This window comes from Periophthalmus magnuspinnatus, chromosome 24, assembly GCF_009829125.3.
Source record: "Periophthalmus magnuspinnatus isolate fPerMag1 chromosome 24, fPerMag1.2.pri, whole genome shotgun sequence".
NCBI lineage: Eukaryota > Metazoa > Chordata > Actinopteri > Gobiiformes > Gobiidae > Periophthalmus > Periophthalmus magnuspinnatus.
In genome coordinates this window covers 6,180,621-6,203,952 of record NC_047149.1, presented here as the reverse complement: position 1 = coordinate 6,203,952, position 23,332 = coordinate 6,180,621, and the positions used below count along the sequence as shown (strand labels likewise).

The 23,332-nt window shown below is 39.3% G+C and overlaps 1 protein-coding gene across 1 annotated transcript in view; it reads right to left on the bottom strand.

Annotated features, from left to right (window-relative positions):
• otofa (otoferlin a) overlaps nt 1–23,332 on the bottom strand; it is a 155,381-nt gene that overhangs the window by 14,348 nt on the left and 117,701 nt on the right. The window contains 14 exon segments of the mRNA XM_055232387.1: nt 2,433–2,508; nt 3,407–3,529; nt 3,618–3,647; nt 4,499–4,662; nt 6,188–6,350; nt 6,875–7,036; nt 7,431–7,550; nt 9,698–9,859; nt 11,283–11,417; nt 12,419–12,543; nt 12,864–13,056; nt 16,236–16,388; nt 16,513–16,629; nt 21,135–21,225. Coding sequence (XP_055088362.1) covers nt 2,433–2,508; nt 3,407–3,529; nt 3,618–3,647; nt 4,499–4,662; nt 6,188–6,350; nt 6,875–7,036; nt 7,431–7,550; nt 9,698–9,859; nt 11,283–11,417; nt 12,419–12,543; nt 12,864–13,056; nt 16,236–16,388; nt 16,513–16,629; nt 21,135–21,225 — 1,814 coding nt within the window.

Genomic DNA, 23,332 nt, shown 5'->3' with positions numbered 1-23,332 from the left:
ATTCTATTTTAAATATTAACACTATGAACAACTCCAATGCCACTGACTCGAAACAGTTATTTGGATACTGGATACTGTCTTGTATTATAGAAAAACTAATGAGTGTATACAGGTATTTAGAATAACACAAACCATCTTTCATGGAAATTTATGAGGTCATGGGTAAAACAGGACAAGATGCAGGTGACTGATGAGTGACAGATTTCTGATATTTCTGATGGATGCACTGGTGAAGAAACATGAAGAATCTACAACATCTGCACAGACCACTTTTATTTTAAAACCAAACTCTCTTATAACTGCTTAGTTTGAGAAAGAAAGAAACATTGATAATATTGCTTAGACCAGGGGTCACCAACCCTGTGCCCGCGGGCGCCATGTCGCCCCCAAGCCCCACATGAGTCGCCTGCAGATCGGTTCTAAAAATAGCACAACTCACTAATGAGCTGCATCTAAAATTAAATCATTCGATTGCAACTTTTTTTTAAAATCACCCTTGCATTTATATAGATTTAAAAATGACAATATTTTAAACATATGTTCATTATACGTGAAGTTTAGATAAGTTAAGGTGAACTTTGACCTACTCACTTCAATGGTCAGTATTGTGCGTGTGACAAAACCAGTGCTCCGCTCGAGAGCGCTGTGAGGATGCGCTGAATGCAGTTTCTTACTCCAAAACATGGTAGAAAATAAAGAGATCACTTTCACAACGATTTAAGACTGTAAAAGATGCCTGTGGGTATCTCATCTGCGGAGCGACTGTGGTGACGGCAAAGCGGCACAACGTGGAGGGACACTTCACTACGTCTCACAAAGCTCCACACTAACTACCCACGGGGACGGGCAGAACAAGCCCAGAGCTAAACGCAGCTTTGGGTAAACAACAGGCTTTTTTCACGACACCGATGAAAAAGTCACACAACGCAACCGAGATTTATTTAAAAATATGTAAGCTTATTTTTCTTTAACATTACGTAATTGATAACTTTATGAAACACGGTGCAATGTAGATTATTTATGTTTTGTTAAAAAGGTTTGTAAATGGATAGTGAAAATGGGACACTTTTCCTATGAGATGTAGTGATGTAAGTGTCATCTGGAAATTTAACAATTACTAAGACTAGTAAGTTAAAGTGCTGAATACTGATATCTGTTTCCCTCCTTTTTCCCTCAAAATTCTTTTGAGAAATCATTAATGTGATCAGTGTCTTGCAACGTGATCAGTGTGTTCACATAGATCAGACTTTTTCATTATGTGAGCTACTTTTAAAATGATCGTGTCTGAAAGATCTACCACCTAATACAAAAATGTTAAACATATATTTATTTGTAAATGTATTATGAATTCTTACATGTGCAGTGCATTTTCATGTACCTTGCACAACGTCATGACAACACAATTGAACTTTTTACATGTTCATAATTACTTGAATGATGATTACTGCTCTGATGACACTGAATGGAATCAGTGAGGGATGCATAGTTCGGGCAGTAGCTTCTGACAGCCAGCCAGGAGTAAAATTGCATTTTTCGTTTGAAAGCGATAACAGAGCTAATCATGTTAAACGAAGTATCAGAATTTAATGCATTTTTTCACACAACTACTTCTATTTTACACATCCATTCGTATTTTTTCCTTTTACGCATCGAATAAATGACTGGGAAAATCCCCGCAGCCCCCGCGCTCTCATTCGTCACCTTCGAGGGACAACAGAGGCAGATTACCGTAATGATGGTAAAATATTTAGATAGCCCCATGTCTCCACTTTGAGATGTCGTTTGAATTTACATGAGAGCACGACTATTTGCGGAGTTACGCTGCTGGAAAGTCCGCAACCGCGCTCTATCGGCGACGATAGGATCCGACGCTGTAGGGTTAAGCTAACTCGCGCTTGTTTATACGTTTCCAGCACCCATGATGTGACCTAGGGTCAGGTGTAATCTGACTGTTGTCCTGTATATTAGTGATGTGACTGGATGGATGACGGGACGTGATCTACCTCTGCCTTCGCGATCGGCTGGTAGATCGCGATCAACGTAATGAACACCCCTGACATAGATGATTATCATTTATCATTATTAATAATGTATAACTAAACGCAAATTGAGAAAATGTGTTATTTCAGAAGAGTGTCTCAAACTGGTAGCCCTTCGTATGACTCAGTGCCCATAAAGTACCTCTCAGGTTTAAAAAGGTTGGTGACCCCTGGCTTAGACTAAAAGAAGTAGTGCAGCAAACTATGAATGTGCTAAAGTTTTGAGGGGGCTCGACACACAGGGGTCAACAGCGTTCATTCCATGTCAAACTGAACATCTCTCAGCTCCAGTAACAAGCTAAAACAATGGGCCCTCTCTTGCTGTGTAACAATGACAGATGAACACTGACACTATGACTCTTCGTCTCAGTGCTCTCCGTGTGTGTGTTATACCTCCAGTCTCCACCAGAATCTCCAGATCCTCTCTCTCCTCTGCCTCGGCCTGGGCTGCCTCCTGAGCCTTCAGCTTCTGCAAGAACAGCAACAACATACTGTTGTTATAACAGAGCAGTGCTGGGAATAACACCGTTCAGTGTAACGTAGTTACTAACAGAGTTGTTGTTTTAAATTCGATTTGGTGGTTCACCTTTGGTATACAGTGTGGTCATGTAGATGCCAGTCTTCATTATGTGTTGATATCAGTGGGTTAAATGTGCCATACGCTCACCTATGGTCATGAGCTTTGGGTAATGACCGAAAGGACAAGATCGCGGATACAAGCCGCCGAAATTAGTTTCTTCTGCAGGGTGGCTGGGCGCACCCTTAGAGACAGGGTGAGGAGCTCAGTCACACAGGAGGAGCTTGGAGTATAGCCACTGCTCCTCCACGTCAAGAGGAGCGAGTTGAGGTGGCTCGGGCATCTATTCCAGATGCCTCCTGGACGCCTCCCTAGGGAGGTGTTCTGGGCACGTCCCACTGGGAGGAGGACCCAGGACATGCTGGAGGGACTATGTCTCTCGGCTGGCCTGGGAACGCCTCGAGATTCTCCCGGAAGAGCTGGAGGAAGTGTGTGTGGAGAGGGAAGTCTGGGCTTCCCTGCTGAAACTGCTGCCTCCGCAACCCGGCCCGGATAAAGTGGAAGAAAATGGATGGATGGATGGATGGATGGGTTAAATGCGCTGTTTGGCCATAGTCTGCTGTGTAACAGTTGTTTGCCCTGTGTTGTTGATTTACAGTGGTTGTGACAGTACAGTGTTGTGTGTCTGTTTTGGTGCTTTTGAGCACAGTGGTGAAGAATAGCTATTACTAGTACCGGTAACACTGGCTCTGGGTTTGCAGGCCAAATACAGAATATAACATTATAGGTGTATGGTATACTTATATTTGTACAGGCACAGCAGTACACAGCAAAACTATATTCTACAAACCTCCTTGAGTGTCTCTATGGAGGCAAAGTACTTGGACCACCAGTCCAGTACACTCTCATCTGGCTCCTCCTCCTCCTCTGCCACTCCCTTCTTTTTCTTCTTCTTCTTTTTGTCTTTGCTCTCCTCTTCAATCTGTTCACATCAAAAACAAAAACACTAATTCTCAGTATTTCCTTGTCTGTTGCACACTTGTTACTTACTGTTGACTTACCATGTCCACTTTGACTACAGCGTCAGACATCTACATCAGGGCATCACACAGAACACAAGGGGTTAATAGCCAGAGTTAGGAGCAGGAGCCACACAATCAGATACAAGGAGAAACACTGTACAAAGCCTACAGAGCAGACAACAATATAGGCCCAATATGCCTATATCAAAAAGGGAGTGAGCAAAGACGGCTGCTGCTTTTGTACTCGCCACAAATCTGTAGCAGACAGTGTTCAACTGTATCACCCACTAGGGGGAGTATGGCAGACACAATACTGGCAGCAGCACAAGTGTTGGTCTAATAAAGGGCTGGATGTAGAATCAGAGCTCTCTGTTACAGGTAATGAAATATTGTGTTGTGCCTAGATTTTACAACTCTTAAACAACTTTTTATCTTGACAATATTATTTTAAATTCTAGTTAAAGTGGCTTTACCTGTTTATTTCTATGTAGTTCGAAGTACAAATATATAGATAAGGAGCCCTTGCGGTAGAAATGAGTCCACTGTGTGCTGTCTGCATTTATGTTTAAAATGTTTTATCCTCTGAAAATCAGGAAATGAGCTGTTTGCATGCTCCTTGTTTTTAGTGTTATCATGTTATCAGAGGATCTGACCTCTGAAAGATGTGAAAATTACTCATTGCAGTGAATAATTAGGAAGCTCAGAATGCATAAGGTAAGTAAGGAATAACTTTGGACTACTGCCACTCTTAAAAAAAAAAAGTTTTTATATTCTATAAGTTAACACTAAAAAAAAGGCTCCATGAGAGTCAATGTTTCAAGATTTATCCAGGCTTGGAACCACAATGACTCTCTGCAGCTGACTTTACCCACTCCTCTTTCCTACGTCTATCACAACAACAGTTACACTCTTCGTCTTACAGCGTCCAGTTTGACTACGGTGTCCATCTTGCGAACGCTGGTGTCGTCCATGTTGAGGATGACGTCACCTGCGGGGCGAGAGAAAGTGCGCGAGGAGACGCTGGGTGAGGCATGAGGCTGCGAGCCGCCGTTAGTTAGAACCAGGTAGCCGTTCATTAGTTTAGCTGAGGTGTGAGTGACCACCAGGGGGCAGTGGAAACAGCAGGTGAAAAGCAGGTTCAAGTGGTAAGACAAGAAGGAGGTATGAAAGAGAAGAAAGAAGAAACAAGAAGCAGATGGTGAAGCAAAGCAAGCCAATGAACAGAGATACAATTATATTTCTCAGACAAAGATGTGCACGAGTTTAACATTCATACTCCTGTTAAAGGGTCCATATTACACTTTTTTCTGATCTCTGTTATAATGTTGTTTCTTCATCAGAAACAGACCTGGAGTTATGTTTTTTTCATTCAGACCCTGCATTTTGAGGCTGTGTTCTTCTCTCAAACAGAAAATACTCCTTGGGAATGTCATGTGGTGACACAGGAAGTGCTCCCCTGTGTTTTCAGACTCAATACACCTCCACTTGGATCATTTGGAGAATTTCATCCCTGGAATCTCTACTGAACTAAAGGTAAAAGGAGCTGTTAACCTGAAAACTACAGCCTCATGATATCACAAAGTGGAACAGAGCATTTTGAGCTTTAGAGATGTAGACAGACTAATAATAAAAGGGTTACACAAACATGTGTGGATGAAACAAAATACTACTCTGGATATGTTTTTGAGAGATAATGACATTCTAACATGGCTTAAAGAATCAATGTTGTGTAATACAGGACCTTTAAAGTATGAATGAATACAGGGTTTTGAGTAACCGTAATAGAGCAGACTCAGATGCCACAAGTTAAAAACTTAAGTATATATGAAAGGATAGACTACTCTACTACATAGTTAACAACATTATATTTAAGATTTTACCAAAAAAGTCTTGCATCGTTTTTTTTCTACCGGTAGTTGTTTTTCTAGGGTTTATAACTCGATTTCCTGGTGTCTAAATTGCACTATACTTATGATTAGACTAAAGAAAATAAATGACACATTTTGTTGAATATAGATTTAATCTGTCAGAAAAATGCATTCCTTGTGGGTAAATTGTCTCAGCATTTTGGATGGAGTTTTCAGTGTTGATGACGTAAGTAAAGATAATGCCATTTTAGAACTCAGAGCTACTTCCTGTATTTTTGCACTTTTCCTTCTCCACTTTTTTCTATAAACTGCCAATTAACTGATGTAAAACTGTGATAAACATTGACCACAGGCACAATCCCACCAAACCAAGTCTCAATCAGAAAAACACAACAAAAACATTGGTAAACCATATGCACTTTAAAAACAACCTGGACTATAATAGATATAAATCACACTTTGTTGCTCTTTTTATTAACAAAAACTATATTATTCAAAACTACTACTTACATATGAAATAAAGGCAATAAGTGACATTTATACTCCACAAAAATGACAAAAATGTGTGTGTATATATCTCTCTCTCTCTCTCCATATATAAATATATCTTTCATTTTTCAGTACAGGTTACTGTAATTAAACGTAGATCAACACTACCAAAACTAATAAGCACAAATATAAATATTCCAAATGAATACCATATAAAACATATATACAGTAAACACAGAAGGTGTATAGTACCTGCAGTGGCCCAGTGGTTGGAGCTCTTGTCTGGGGCGCTGTAGATGAAACGTCTCAGGCTGGTGACGGCGTGAGAGCCCACAAGGATGTACCTCCCAAAGGCCCTACAGTCCACCACGCGGATATTCAGAGGGGGGTGTAGCAGCTCATTCTCTGGGAGGTCCTGTGTGCACAGTATGCCACAATATTATCAGGTCATGTTGGGACTTTTTTTTTATCCTTGAAAAGGAAACCTATAGCTCATATTTTAATTATAATGTAAGTGGTTGTACCCATTGTTTTCATATAATTAAGTAAAATTTGTCTTCAGTACAGGTATATCATAAAAGCAGTTCTTAGGGGCAAAATGAGACCCCTGTGTGCTGTCTGCATCTTATGACTTGCCTTTTATCCTACTCGAACCTGCAAGTAGTGCTGGTGCGCTATTAGCATGCTAGTTGTTGTTAGCGTTACTGTAGCAATAAAAACTTTGCACTGGCCTCTAAAAGTTGCAAACAGTGTTTACAAACTCATCATGGTGAATAATTATGAAGCTACGAATGCGTCAGGAAAGTGTGGAATAACTTTGGAAATTTGCAAACTGTTTAAAATGAACTACTTCTGTTTTTCATATTTTTAAGAGAGTAAAAATCACGTACAGCACCTTTAAAGTCATTATGGCCTTTAGAGTTCTATATTTGCACTTACCACCTCGAACCATTTGACCAGAGTGCTGAAGTTTGGATTTTTCTTGTAGTTTTGAATGAGCGTCGACTGCACTCCTCGTCCCGCACACTCTATGTCCACACGGGGTCGGTCCACCTGAGCCAGGTTTATTCTCTTCAAGTCCCTCAGGCCCCAGAACAAGACCTACAGCAAACAAGAGCACCCAATGTAGTATAAAAAGACACTTATTTTTGAACAATTTGAACAAATAAAAATCTCTCTGTCATATTTCTGGTGAGATTAAACAGGAAATAAGTAAAAAGTGATCACAATGACTAAAACTATGAGTACAATTGCATACATTTTCCTCTGCAGCATTCCATGGGGGTGTGTTGCTAACTCTGAACACTGCTCTGTCTTAGGCTCTGTTAGTCAAGTTAGACGTAAAATTTGATTTTTGAACTAAATTAGCATGACTTTAAGTAGACAAAAAAAAAAAAGCTGACTAAATCTTGACAAAATTCTATGACTAAAACTAAACTAAACTAAATGCACATTTATTAACTGAGATAGTAAACAGCTTTAGCATCAGTGGTACCTCTATGCGGTAGCGGCTGAGCACAGGTCTGATCCCCAGAGGCACGGGGACTATGGGTCCACGCTCTGAGTCTGTGCATGTTTCAATAGGAGGAAGCTCAGCTCGGCCCCCCTGACCAATCTAGAGAGAAAAACATGAATAATATCTTAAATAACGTACTGTAATACCTTCACAGCCTTGTTTTATGTATATGAACACTGCTGTTACAGGTGCTACAGATATAAAAGGTTCAATTATTTTGGTAATAATAGTGAATGGATTATCTAATGATTTGTTTTAAGTTATACATTTTGAAGTAGCTTGATTTTCATAGACCTTCAATAGAAACAACCAATTCATGGGTTTTCAAACTATGGCGACTGTCTTCTGTCGTCATAGCAATTAAGTAATTCAAATCAAACTATTATTTCTTTTGAAAGGTCCTCAGACAGTCCTTAAAATCAGGAACAAATTGTCTGTCTGAAACCCAAGAATAGGGATTTTTTTCTGCATTCAACCAATTTGTCAACCAGATAATGTGTAATTCACTGGCTTCATCATCCTGTTTAAAGGTGACATTTTGAGGAATTTGGACTCCAAACAGCTGCAGTACATCCAGAAAGCTATTGCTCGGGTCCTGAAGCAGGACGTACTTCACACATGTGTCCTGTGCTCAGGTCTTTGGCTCCTGTGGCTCAGAGAATAGACTTTAAAGCAGCTCTGCTTGTGAACAAGTCTCTCCATGGACCAGCATCAAAGTAACTCTCCCACATGTTAGAGCCACATGAACCATCTCACACTCTGAGGACTTCAGGGACCGGCCTCCTGCTGGTGCCCAGAGTCAGGACTAAACATGGAGAATCAGTGTTTCAGTTTTGTACAGCTAAAACATGGTACAGTCTTCCTGAAGATGTGAGACAGGCCTCTACTTTGACAGTGTCTAAATCCAGGCTCCAAAGTGTTTCTGCTTAGCCGTGCATGTGACTGAAAGGCTTTTATTCTTCCCTTTTAATGCTAATTTTATGATGATTATTTATGTTTTGATTTGTTGTATTGTGATTTTAATGTCTTTCTTATTCTGTAAAGCACTTTCAATTACTTTGTGTATGAATTGTGCTGTACAAATAAACTTGCCTTGCCTTTTGTAGCTCCTGTCAGTTCTCCTGTCTATTATTATGCCGTAAACTTGTTTCAGTGACAGAACAGACAAAGTCCAAACACAGTGAAATGAAGGAGAGAATGAGAAAGAGCACCTTGATTTGAGGGACAGCAAAGTTATGGACAGCGATCAGAGCTCTCCTGATCTCCTCTGAGTCAAAGGGAACCTGCAGCCACCACAGCAACACAGGAGATGGGGTTTGGACAGAGTAGGACAAGACAGGAAGATGTAGTTTAGAGAAAGACCCCAGGAAATGGAATCAACACTAAAGTAACTGGACGCGGCCGAGTGGAAATGGAACAGGAAAACATTTGGTAAAGGGATTTTAAGATTTAGTGAAGCTGGCAGTGGAAATAAGAAGAAAAAACACAACACAAACTTGATGGTAGACACCAGTTATGAGTATTTATATCAGAAATTGCTATAATTTGTAGCTAATTCATAATAATAATTGTATGTAGCTCCTTTCAAGATAAAACGCTCTTTACAATTTTTTTCTACATTTATAATACATCTGATTTGTATTGCACATCCAGCTGCTCTTGTGACAACCTCACTTTAGAGCTGCTCAGTGACCAAACACCACTAGGTAAAGATCATATTTTTTTTCCTTAGACTTTTCAAAAAAATATCACTCAGGGCTAATCAGCTCAAAGTTTACTTGAAATCTGTTTCTAAAACACTATAAACAGCTACATTATTAGGACACCAAAAGTTTAGGTTCTAAATGTCCTTTTAAGAACATTAGTTGGCACATAGCGGGTTAGCATCCATTGTGTTTTATTTTTAGTCTATGGAGAAAATTACAGGGAAATTTACTGTTGCTCCATTACTGTTGTACTACTAGCAAAACTACTTCTGTTCTGCTACTACTATTATTCCTATTTTCTACTTTTACTACTAGTATCACCGCAGTTTCACTGCACACTTCACACATATTAGTAATGCCAGTGAAACAAACAATGTTTTATTTTGAACTCTTGAGCTGAAAATCAACTCAAATACAGCAACTACTACTGTCTATGAGGGCAAGTATTACAATTTTAAAGTGAAAAAAAACCCCAACAAATTTTAAGTAGTCATTTAATTGACATTCATACAAACTGAAAAAATTCCAAGTATTTTTTACCTGTAGCAGTTCAAATGCGGCCAGCAGCTCCCCAGCAGTGCAGTGGCCTCTGTAGATCTGGTAGTACTCTAGCTGAGGGGGGAACCTCGGGGGGCCGTAGTGCTCATCACACATCTTTATGGTGGGCTTGGCGAATGTGCGACCTATGAACTCTGCCTTGCCCTGAACACCAGGGAGAGGGGGACAGTCCAAACAAGTAAGGGAAGGGTGGAAATGTGCCAAGGGTTAGAGGGGGTGCACTTTCACACAACCGCCACTCGGAGTCAGTATTGTTCAATACAGGGTGAGTGAGGGGAGATTAATACTGGGAACATGTGCAACTTTCTATCAAACTTAGTGAGATTGTAATTTCATGCTACATTAGATATTGTTATCTTAAAAAGAGTGTGGTATTAAAACTCTATTTGGGGAATCACAAGTGCAAGGGAGAAACAGATAGGAGAGTAATCAGGGCAGGCAGGCGATAGAGACAACACCGTTAATATATATATCCACAGATTAAAGGAGACAGCAAGGGTTCAAAATCAAAAGTTTGGACACACCTCCTCATTCAAGTAATTTTTTATGTTATGTACTACTTTTGTACATTTTATATACATACAACCGACATCAAATATATGACGCAAGATTTATGGAACTATGTAGCAAATTATTCATTTTAGATTGAAATTCCTCAAAGTATCTACCCTTTGCTTTGTGGACAGCTGCCAACCCTTGCCCTTCTCTCAATGGGCTTCATGATGAGGTCTCCTGAAATGGTTTTCACTTCACAGCTGTGCCAGGACAGGGTCAAGAAATGGTAAGAGTGCAAAGCAGCAATCAAAGCAAAGGGTAAAAGCTATTTTAAACAATCTAAAACAAGTTGAGCTATTTTGACTTTATTTTTGTTTGCTACGTTCCACATGTGTCATTCATAGTTTTTATGCCTTTAGTGAGAATCTACAATGTAAATAATCCTGTAAATAAAATCAAAAGTGTGTCCAAGTTTATGTAGTGTAGTTATTGATTCAATAGTTGTAGTAACCAAATGATTTTTCATGTAGGTCTAACAAAGGTGTTGACAAAACCAAAACACATTATCAAATAGATCTCTATTCACCTCATCTACATTGAGTCAATAGACATCTACACATCTACAGAGACAAGGTAATTACTATGAAAGAAGTTATACCCAATACCACAGCAGAGCAATAATAAAATTTGAAAGCATGATAATAACAACATCTATTATATATGTTAATCTATCAAAAAATGTCACAAAAGATAACTTTACAAAATGTGACTACAGCTCTCTTATAGGTCTGTGATAAAAAAAAGATTTTGAAGTAAACTGAAATTGAATTTGGGGAAAATAATCAAAAACCTGCTCTACAAATACCAGTTTCTTTGGATTATAAACAACAGTATCACATCGGCCATGTAAAAGCCCACATCAATCGATCTCTAGCCAAAACTGCTCTGACAGGCTTTGGGGCAGGACGATTTGAATTCTGTTGTTAATCTCACTCGGAGCTCTTTCTACATGTAAACATAGTGACACCATCTATTCTGCCTGTTAAATATATTTGTTTTTGTGCGCACGTACCACAGTGTCCTGGTCGTAGAACTCGATGACAATGATGGGTGGATCGTCTCGGAGCTCGCTGGCTTCTCCAAACAGCTCCACATCGTCAAACACCAACAGCTGGTCCCACGTGGGGCACAGGGTCTCGTTCAGGATCTGATAAGGCAAAGACAGTGTTATTCCTCTGTGATGATATGAACATAAGAGCTCTGACTGTGGGGACAGGAGAATGTAAAAGATAAGGCTCCTGTCTGTTCTGGGGCTTGCTGGTGTCTGTTATTATGATCATGATGCATTGTTATACAGCTACACTTGTTTTGTAAATTGGTTTCAGTATTGCGTAAAATAACTGTAATGTGTAGTACTTTGCTGTTTGAGAATACACATGGAAATTATATTTAGGGTTCTGGAAATATGCAGCATTTGAACAATGAATATATAGTCTATTTTATTAAAAAATAAAACAACAGAACATTATACGTACATCTCTAAGGAGACAACCACGTGACACCACCAGGGCAAGTTACAGATCAGATTTATGGAGAGGCAAGTACGCAATGCATGTTTTTTGCATTCACTGAAGCATCTGTTCTTCCCTTACTCTCCTGTTAAATTGGCTGTGTTTGTGTTTGTCCTCTGCATTTGACCTCTCCTTTAATGCAGAAACCTGTCAGGAGCAGCACCCGGGGACCCATCTCCGGATCTTGAGACCTTGGGCTGAATTTTAACTTTGGTGCATGTTTTTTGGGTTGATGGGGGAAAACTTCAAAATCCGCAAAGAAATGCCTGGCCGATCCAAGAGTTAAACCTGGAACCTTCTTGCTGTGAGGCGAGAGTACTAGCCACTCAACCACAAATCACAAAGCTCATCACAAAAAACATGATAGTTATTTTTCCCAAATCGTGCAGCCCTAATGCAAGTGATAAGTGTTATACATAAACTGCCCTATAAAGAAAGGATGTGACAATATAAAGTGACACAATGACAGCGACAGAAACATCACATTAACCATTAATGTCATCACATTAAACCTCAGTCACCGTGCTCAGTCACACCCCGTCAAATTTGGGACTAAACTGGGACTAAAAACAAAACTAAACCGGGATCAAACCAGGACCAAACCAGTACAAACGTGAATGCACCCTTTGGCCCTTACCTCTGTGACTTGGCTGTGCGTGGAGAAGAAGACCCTGGCGAACGGGTCAGAGAGTCCACTGTTGTCTGCTGCAAAGAGGCTGCGGGCCTGATACATGTGGGCCCTGAGCTGGAACACCTGCTTCACTGTGGAACAAACACAACCATTACACCACAGAAATGTGCACACCTCTTTAAAGAAAAGCAAAAGGAATCAATACTCGCTGCAAGCCTAATTCAGACTTTATTTAACTTTGGTTTAGAACTTAACTGAGTCCACGGGGAAAACAATTACAAAGCTGGACTAACTTTAAAGTTGTTTTCACAGTGATACTAGGTTAGGTAGAAGTAAAGAACATTTGCTCCGGTACCAGTGGTCTGTGTGTCCCTGCTGTTAAGTTTGTTACATGTTAATTTACATTACATAGTCTTCATAGTTTGTTTTTTTGTTTCCTTCCAGCACTCACTGTTGTAGACGAGGGTGACGGGGGGCACAGACTGCAGACTGGGGGCGCTCTTGGAGGCCTTGACCTCCTCAAAGCCATTGGGCAGCCCGTTCAGGAAGTCCTTCTTCTGCTTGTTCAGACCCAGCCACAGGTACAGCTCCAGCTTGGCCTGCACTGTCCACCCGGCCGGACCAAAGCCCTTCTTACCAGGCAGCTATGGAGAGAAAGTCAACTTTAAACTTTTGTCTAAACAGATTTGGAACTCCTGATTATCAAGGTGAGGGGAAGTGTTTCACCTAAACTGCCCTAAGAAGTTGGGATGCCACAATACAAAATCTGAAACATCATGTTTAATAATATTTCACTATTATTGGCTCCACTGCTAAACAACAATGAAAACCTTAATCTTTGATTCACATTGTCTAGAGATCATCATTACTCGAGTAAATGACCAGTTTAATCAAAATAAACTTTATGAATGATCAGTCAGTGTAAAGTGACTTAAACAGTGAGTCAGTGTAATGTCAGTGTAATGTGTCAGTGTTATGTGACTTAAACAGTAAATGCTTTACTTATTTGGATTATATAAGTGATATGGTGATAAAAATTGAAATGTGACCTCATCCCTGTAAAGATCCGCTATTGTTACTTTGTGATGACATTACATGTGGGGTGTTCTACATGTATCTCTAAGGTGGAATGTTCAGCAGTTACAATGGTGACACAATGCGCACATCAGCAAATACAGCCAAAAAAGTAGTTAAAATAGTCTGCAAAGAAACAATCCAAATTGCATTTAAACAACACATTTTCAGGAGCCTGTGATCAATATGAGCATTCATGGTCTTTTTAGGTGTTTGATTTTCAACAAAAAGGTGAGAGTGATATCAGTTTCTGTTCTGTTGCATCAAGAACAGGAGCAGAGGCACAGGGATCGTTCTGTTGATCTTTATTGTTGGTTACAACAATACTGTCGGGTTAAAGGCAGTACACGGTGAGATTGTACCAGGGTCTAACAAAGTCTAACAAATTCAGTCTCACAGTCCCACAATCTCACAGAGTCTGAACATGGTGAGCTTGCACTAATGTTTTATATTACTCAAGCAGTGGGAGTTTATTTATTTATTTATTTATTTATTTATTTATTTATTTTTATATTTATTTGACAGGGACAATGCAATCAGACACAGTTACAAAATGAACATTGCAGCTGATGTGATGCATACAGAGTTTATAGCAAGAGCTAATTTTCAACTCCCGTCCCTGGTTGAGCTTTTTTACAATTTACTAATATGCAAAGTATATTAAAACACTTATCCCTTAAAATAGTTACATCAGTGCCCAAATATACATTTAACACTCACACTTTCTCTCACTCACCAACTATCATACTACTTATTTACAAGTGGGTACAGTTTTGACTCATTTTCAGCCAGTTCTTAACCCTAGAGATGAACATTTTTAACTCAGAAATGTTCTTTATTTCAATGGGCAGTGAGTTCCACAGTTTGCAGCTCTGATATGAAAAGGCAGACTGTCCAAAAGAGGTTCTGTGTTGTGCGATTTTACAGTTCTTGTTTACGGTGCCTCTTGTCACTCAGGTGCTGTTTAGTCTTTGTATAAATGTACTGAGTGATTCTGGGGCCAAGTTATGAATACACTTAAAACATAATTTAAGAAAACATAAACTAGTAAAACTTTTGAAACATTCTATAGATAAGAAATTTAAAGCACAATCGAACAATGTGATTGTATCAGGAAGTCGAACAATGTGATTGCATCAGTGGTCTATAATACCCAGAGTGGGGGGATATATGGCCACTGCTGCATGGAAAACACACATGGAAAATACATTTATATATTGTCCACAGTGACTAACTGAAAAAAGGTTAGGTAGCTAGCTTGGGACCGTACTTGTATGTGTGAGAGACTAACAGCACAAACAGTTTTATGGTCAGATAGTGTTAAAATAAAGCTCAGATTAAAGTCCAACAAAGCCTCAGACACAGCATGCCTACAGTTAGCATGACACTCACAAGGAATGTTGATGACATCAGATGCAATGTGTCAATTTTAGTCGTATCGCCATATCTTGATTCACTAATTCATAATTTAACACAGCTATCTGCTCAAACACAGACACTTCTCCTATTGGTCAGTCTCTGTATGGTTCTGAGAGAGTGAAAGCTGGATTTAACCAATCAGAGTGAAGTGTGACCTCTCAGAAGAAGACAACTTTATTTACCTCTTAAGATCAACAGATATATAGTCTACATGAATGTAAATTGTGATCTCCCTTCATAATATTATTCATTGGTATATCGCCCACCCTGAAGTGAAATGACTTTAGTTTACTCCAAAAGTCTTAAGTCGCAATTATTATTTTCTAGTTCTTGCAATTATAATGACCCGCATAATGTAAATTTTTCTACTATGAAATAACTGGCCATGGATACTAAGATGAGACAAAATTGTATCATGGCTTTATCAGTATCTTTTCTTTGATAAAATGCATTGTTTTAAAAAGTGAGTGTGTACAGCATTTAGATGTGATTTGATTATAACTGTCCTATTGTTTGATTACTTAAAAAAATTTAAATGTTCAGTTCTAGTTCTTCACACACAGCCTCTTTGGAAACACTGGCACAACTAAAATCAACACTGGTCCCTTTCCAAATGAGTTTCTTGCCTTGTCGCAGTTATCAGACCAATGCAGACTCAGCAGATCGCTTCAACTGATTTCACAGCACATTTAGAACAAAGTTTTGGTAAGATAAGACAAAACTATCTAAAACCTTGTCTTTGCTGGTTCATTTGGTTGTAACAGCAATTTGGCAGATTTTGACTCCACTCCACATACCCTTCCTTTCACAAACATAAGGGTAAGTTGGTTGTAGAGTGTTGGCACTCTAAGCAAGAATCAAATCACTGTACATCTCAATAATGGGCTGACATAAGGGGATTGTGAACTTGTGTTTTATTACAACTACTATGGTAATTGCTGGGTTTGAAATATCACTAGGGTCTATAAACCTGTCATGTTTAAATGAGATGGATGATAAGTAAACTCAATTTTAGATATGGACTGATAAATATTGCAGGATAATGGACCTAATGCAAAGTAGATTCAACTATTGTGTATATGTTACTGTCCGCTACGAGAGGAATGACCCCTACTATTTAAAAACAACAAAAAGCAGAAATGACTGATAATGCCAAAACTGTTCTCGAGTACAGGTCTAAAATATATAAAAATCAAATATAAAAAAAAACAACAACAAAAAAGCTGAAAGTGTAATATTCACACAATGGTATAAAATGATATAGCTGCACTTTTGTGGTACATTTCTGGTTTATGCTTTGATTTAGTGTTTAGTTTGAGTTGCGACTCACTTTAAGAAACACAGCCTTGACTTTGCCACAGTCTTTCCCAGTCTCCTCATCCACGATGGAGTAGAGCAGGTCTTTGGAAGGGATGCGAGCATAGGCGATCCTCTTGTTGTTGCTCATCATCCAAACAAACACATCTGGAATGCTGTGCTGAGGCTGCATCAGAGGAGAGTAAATATGTTTGAGTGAATGGAAACCAAACAGTTATTTCTATTGTGTGTTGTTTTAGATCAAGTAAACAGAGCAATGAATGAAAGTGAGTCAGGTTTAAAGAGTAAACCTCATCTGCCAGGAAACGCAGTCTCTGGAGGAAGTTCTGAGCCAGTTTGAGCTTGTCTTTGACGCTGTTTTTCTTCACTTGTGTGCGTATCTGCTTGGCCTGCTGCCCCATGCTGTCCTGTGGAGAAGACAAAAAGAAAAAAAAAATGTTTTTAATTATAATGCTCAGTCTAAATAATGATTTGAGGAAGACAAGACATAGGCTGTTAAATTGTCAATGGCCATAAATGGTGTTAAAGAAAAAAAAAAGGAAAATATACATACACAATATAAATATAATCCGATGTGTGTATTTAAAAATATACACAGACTAAACAGTCAAACAGATGGTAGCATCAGCTCTGTTTGCTTATTGAATGTATAGCTTTAACTTACTGTGTAATGCTTACGTCTGTAGTTAACAGCTGTAAAGCACAAATGTGGAAATGGTGTAAGATCTCATAATAAGTACTTTCACTTCTGCTTGCTCCTTTTGACCACTGTATAATTTTGTCATTTTTGTATTGATGTCTTTTTTCTACAGATAGATCAAGTAAACTTAAATGAACTGAACTGGATATATTTATACAATATTTAGAAAAGGTACCATGATTTTTAAATATTTAATGTCAACACAAAGTTTTCTTACTGAAGACTCACAGGGCATTTAAAGTATTACTCAAGGGCAATGTGTCATATGGTCAAAGTACAGTTTTGGGTACAACAAAATTTGATGAAGTACACAAGACTGAGACTGGAGAAATAATCAATTAAACTTTAGTGTGACTGTAGTTATAAAGGTTGTCCCTGTTTCTCTTCTTACTAAACACTCCTCACTGACTTGTTGAAGAAGGTTGCACCATAGTACTTTTTTGGCAGTCAAACTGTCAATAGGGAGCTAGACATAAAGTAATTTTCAGTATTTTTCAGTATTTTTCTCCCCGGTCTTGGAACACTGGACCAGCTCTACATTCTCCATTAGGTCCTCGAGGGTTCATGGGAGTTTGCCCAACCAGTCCACATGTGTTTTGTGGACCCGGAGAAGGCATTCGACTGTGTCCCTCAAGGTGTCCTTTGGGGCAGTGGTCCCCAACCACAGGGCCGTGGACCGGTACCGGTCCGTGGATCAATTGGTACCGGGCCACCGGCGGTCCAAGAAATAATTAATTATTTTCGTTGTATTTATTATCTGAGTCTGAACAATTGTTTATTTTGAAAAATCCTTTATTTTGAAAAATGACCGGATTCTCTTGGTTACATTTCCGTCACTTGAGCGCCGGCAATTTAAAACCACTTAGCGTTCCGTAAAGGCCTTTACGTTACAACTTTACAGCAATGTACGTGTATTTCTGCGTCACCCACACAAACAATCTACACATCAAATGAAAGCTACGGCATTAATTTTTCTGAACATGTAAACCATTTACATCTGTGCATTTACACAGTGCTGACAAGAAAGCCGTTTTTAAAGAGAAGTCAGAAATGTGGATTTGGACTTCACTTACCATTGAGTGCTCTGGTTCTGTCAAACATCAACATATTCACACAAAGTTGGTCTCATTCGTTCCGTAAAGGTCCAGAGAATATAATCCAGTCAAGAAATTATGTCCATAAAGGAAGTTAGAGCCTCCATGTCCAATCTGCTGCAGGAAAGTGAAATCTGTTCCGTCACTTCTCTGCATTTCTTTTGTCAATTTCAGGCATAATAAACTTCTGACAGCACCAACTTTGTTCCTCAGCGCAAAACAAACTTGTTAGCTTGTGATTGACACCAAAGTTGGCCAATAAGGTGGGGGCTGTGGGTTACTGGAGCCGCAGACAGTGAATGAGAGCTACAGATGACTGGAAGAGTACGCCCCACTCTCCCCCTTGTAGAATCAAGCTGTTACATTACACATGTTTAGTGATGTTTTCCTCTTAAAGCTCATGAACTGCAGAACACGCTGATGCATTACATGCAGTGGTTTACTGTAAACAGACGGAGTTTGCTGCGCGCATAAAAAGATGAGACTGGATATAAAGATCCGCGCTTAAAATTACGCGCGCGTATTGCGTAATTTTACGCAGCAGGAAGTACGTGACTGAGGACACTGTGGATGTTTGTACAAGTTAAACTAGAGGCATCTCGGACCCGGAGCGGTTCGTGGAACCGAGTGAAGATCTCATGGTGGACTGAGGAGTAGAGGGACTTTATGTTTTGATGGACTGGATGCTGTTCCTGATCGGTAAGCATGGTTTATTCTGCTATTGACTTAATTGTGGGTCAAATGTGTATCATGTGTAATCAACATTAGCAATCTGTGCCCCCGACCACCACCAATCATCCCACACACCTTCGGGTTGCGGGACCAAAGCTCTAACCACTGAGCCACTGTCACAGAATGACTGTCTCACTGTACAATCATGTACAGTGTGTTCTTAGTTTCCAGTGTGTGTTTGTTTACATTTTGAAGTGTGTGTTTGTTGATTGTTTGCAGTGTGTGGTTTGTAAATATATATTTATTTTGACCCATACCACTTGTTTTGACTGTATTTTATATACAAATAAACATTTTATATTGTGTTTTGATATGATATATAAATGTACAGTAATAGAGCAGCTGTGCAGATACAGATTCCTCTCAGTGTGAGTTTTCAGTAGAGCCTCACTGATGTCTGTGGGTTGAAACATTCAAAAGTTATTGCACTTTTTCCAAACGTTCTCCAAATGTCTTCATTCGGATAAGTTTGGAGAGGCCTGGACTTACTCATGATAGAATGAGTGTAAAACTCTCATTTCTATAGGTATTGACCTCAAATTTGAAATGTAAGTGGTCAACAATCTTGTCAGTTGAGATATAGTGTATTTTTGGCCCCAGCTCCTACTGCAGCTTTCTACACCTTCATTTTCACAAAAATGTTTTGGTGAGGATGAGAAAACATTTTTTTTTTATGTGTGTTCCAAAGTGTATAAATGCTCAGCAGACAAACTTACAGTGATTCTGACACCTGTGGGTAAAACTATAGGGTGTTACCTTTACAAAGACCCCAAACTAGTGCAGTTACTACTGAGGGGTCTGGGGCCCTTTGCTAAGGGCTGTCCGGTCCCTGTATGACCGGAGCAGGAACTGTGTTCTTTGACGGCAATAAGTCAGACCTGTTCCCGGTGCATGTTGGACTCCGTCAGGGCTGCCCTTTGTCACCGGTTCTGTTCATTATATTTATGGACAGAATTTCTAGGCGCAGCCAGGGGCCGGAGGGGGTCTGGTTCGGAAACCACAGGATCTCATTGCTGCTGTTTGTGGATGATGTTGTCCTAATAGCTTCTTCGAGCCAGGACCTGCAGCTGAAACGGCTGGAATGAGAATCAGCTCCTCCAAATCCAAGGCCATGGTTCTCGACCGGAAAAAGGTGACTTGCCCTCTTCAGGTGGGTGGTGAGTCTCAGCCTGTGGAGGAGTTTAAGTATCTGGAGGTCTTGTTCACAAGTGAGGGACGAATGGAGCACGAGATTGACAAGTGCAGCGACTGCAGTGATGCGGTGGCTGTATCGGTCCGTTGTGGTGAAGCAGGAGCTGAACCGGAAGGCAAAGCTCTCGATTTACCAGTCAATCTACGTTCCTATCCTCACCCTACGGTCATGAGTTCTGGGTAACCAAAAGGACAAAATTGCTGATACAAGCGGCCGAAATGGGTTTCCACCGCAGGGTGGCTGGGCACTCCCTTAGGGATAGGGTGAAGAGCTCAGTCACACGGAAGTTGCTTAGAGTAGAGCCGCTGCTCCACCACGTCAAGAGGAGCCAGCTGAGGTGCCTCGGGCATCTGTTCAGGATGCCTCCTGGATGCCTATCTGAGGAGGTGTTCAGGGAATGTCCCACCGGGAGGAGTCCCCGGGAAAGACCCAGAACACGCTGGAGGGACTATGTCTCTCTGCTGGCCTGGGAACACCGGAGGAGTTGGAGGACACGTCTGGGGTGAGAGAAGTCTGGGAGTCCCTGCTTAGACTGCTGCCAACACGACCCAGACCCCGGATAAGCAGAAGAAAATGGATGGATGGTTCATATATGAATTGAAGCCCATCAATAAGCTATGATACATGATACAGAACTAGTTCATTTTAAACAGTTATTCCTCACTTACGTTATGCATTCTGAGCATTCTAATCAATTCAGCCAGTTAAGCTCATGACAACTAGCATGCTAACGCGCACTTCCTGATTATTAGACCACAAAACACTTTATAATTCGATGCACGCAGAAGACATATTTTGGCATCAAAAGCTGCTTGCACAATATATTGTGTTGCTCAAATTAATTGGAAAAATCTGGTAAACGGGGCTTTCTTTTGGGTACAGGGGCTTTCTATAAAATAATCATATTGCCTATTTATACTTGGCCAATTGAGATTTCATATTTTTCACACAACACTGTTTCAATACTGTGCCAGTGCATACCAATAACAAAAGCACAATATCCTTGACGACACAAGATGAATGACAAACAGCTGTAAATTAACCAAAGCTACAATAAGGGAAATCAAAACGTAAACTAGACTCCTCTGTGTGTAGCGCCTGCACCATTAGTCTCAATACAGCTGCTAAAGTGGTGTTTATAGCTCGGTTTAGCTGCTGTTTGTTCTGTTATGTCCAAACAAAACACTGACTTACCATCTCCCTCATGCAGGTTTTCAGACGCTCCCGGTCCAGTTTGGTCCTTCCTGCTTGATTAATGTCTTTATTCGCCAAAGTCACAAATCGACTGATAATAAGAAAAGAAGAAAACAAAAGAAAGCAGATAAAAGATATTTATTATAATTATGGTTTGTGTTATTTGTATTGACAACAACTTATACAGTGAGTGATTGGTAACGTGTATGTTGTCTCCTTATTATGAGAAATAATGTAAACTTAATAATTTAAAGTAAAATTAATTAAAAACTAAAATTTATATGGAGCAAGGGATTACGTTAACTAAGTACACATTTTAGGTAGTTGTACTTTACTTATATTATATATATATATATTTTTAAATGAGATGTTTCACTTTTTCTTACGTATGTAAGTACTTACACTACATTTCTGAACAGGACTGAAAAGTGAAAGTATTGTTATTATTGTTTTAGACCTGCTGAAAAGGCTGAGGGTACATGTTTGTAGATAATAATATACAAATAGAAACAGCTAGAAAAAAAATCCAGTTATTTCTATTGAACTAAATTCAAATCTTCATCAATTATATGTTAAGTAACAAAACTGAATACTTCTTCCATCACTGGCACCTTTCAAGACACCCAAATAACTAAGTAACTAAGTAATAAGTAATAAGTAACTCTACATTGTTGCCACAGCTGATCTGATCAATTGAGCTATAATCTGATTTCTGGACCTTTAAGATTATTTTAATGACATGTAAAGTGCAAAATCTGTGTGTGAGTAACTATAGTAACCAAAATCTGATGAGTTTACAGATGGTATAACCCCAAAAATCTCATCATCTGATTTTTGAGCGTGCATGTAACCGCTGCTGTGATCTAATTGGATAAATGTTCATTAATCTGAGAAACTTGGTACCATTTACAAGGAAAGTCTGGCTATATTTACATTAGAAAACAATAATAATGGGGGACTACATAATTTTTTTTTTTTTTTTGGAGAGCTCCCAATATTTAGCATTTGTACATTTTCTTTGTAATCATCAGGAAATTGTTGATATTTTTATGTGATGATATTTGAGCTCTAAAGGGTTGAAAAAATAACTTCTATGGCTCTGGCTAATTTTTGGTTCATTCTGCTATTTATTTCTGGCAGCTCAGGCTTTAAATGATACAGTCTATTTAAAAACTGGTTTACTGGGATTATCTTGCTTTGTGTCAGTGGCATTTTCAATATTATCAGTTTTTCTCAGTAGTATATCATGCTTCAAAATACGTTATTGACAGGCCTACATTAATGGATAAACATGAAGGCATCAGCCACTGTGTTTTAACTGTATGGGGCACACCAGTACTCTCTTGGTGACTATTGAAGGTATAGAGGCACTGGCATAATTTTATTTGAAAAATGCCTCTCAACATTTCGAGTGGCACTGAGGCAGAACTATGAACAGCATAACAGATAAAAACGTGTTTCTTTGTTTTGATAGGCTCATTTTTGTCCATGGAGAGATTTTTTTGCCCGACAACAATTAATCTCCTCAACACACAGACTGAGAAAGATGTTATTTAAGGAGAGAAAGGTTCAGTTCAAATGTGTCTGATCCAAAGTCTGTATCAGTGATAAATGTGCGTGTGTCTGCAGTGTCCCTGTGGTTTAACTTTAAGTATTGGCTGGGTTTCTGTGACTGTTTTTGTTTTAGACGTTTTTTCTAGTTTTAGATGTCAGGTAAAGAGTTGCAGACTTTCATATTTGTTACCAAGCTCTATCAGCTCTTTCACATTTTAGATTTAGTGTTTTGAGCTTTTATAGGAAAAAAGGTAATTACTCACCAATGATGGAATGTAACAAAGTAAAAGTAGTAAAGGCTGAAACTGAAGACAATAGCTGTTTACAGTTTCAGTGTAGTTAGATCCTCCCTTCACATGGATATAAGGCAGTGTCCACCAGTAAGTGACCAGAACTGAAGAAGCTGCTTGGATGAGCAGCGAAATGTCTTCAGTCCAAGAACGTTTTGTCCAGTTGACAGATTTAACTTTGGCTTTTGTTATATGCTTAACTATAAATTTAAGGTATCTGCACCTAAGTACATTGAATGAATACTTTTTTACTTTTACTTCACTATGTTTGAGAGCAGGTATTTGTACTTTCTACTCCACTACATTTTTTTACTGGACTGAAGTATTTTTTATTATTGTTTGAGACCTGCAGAA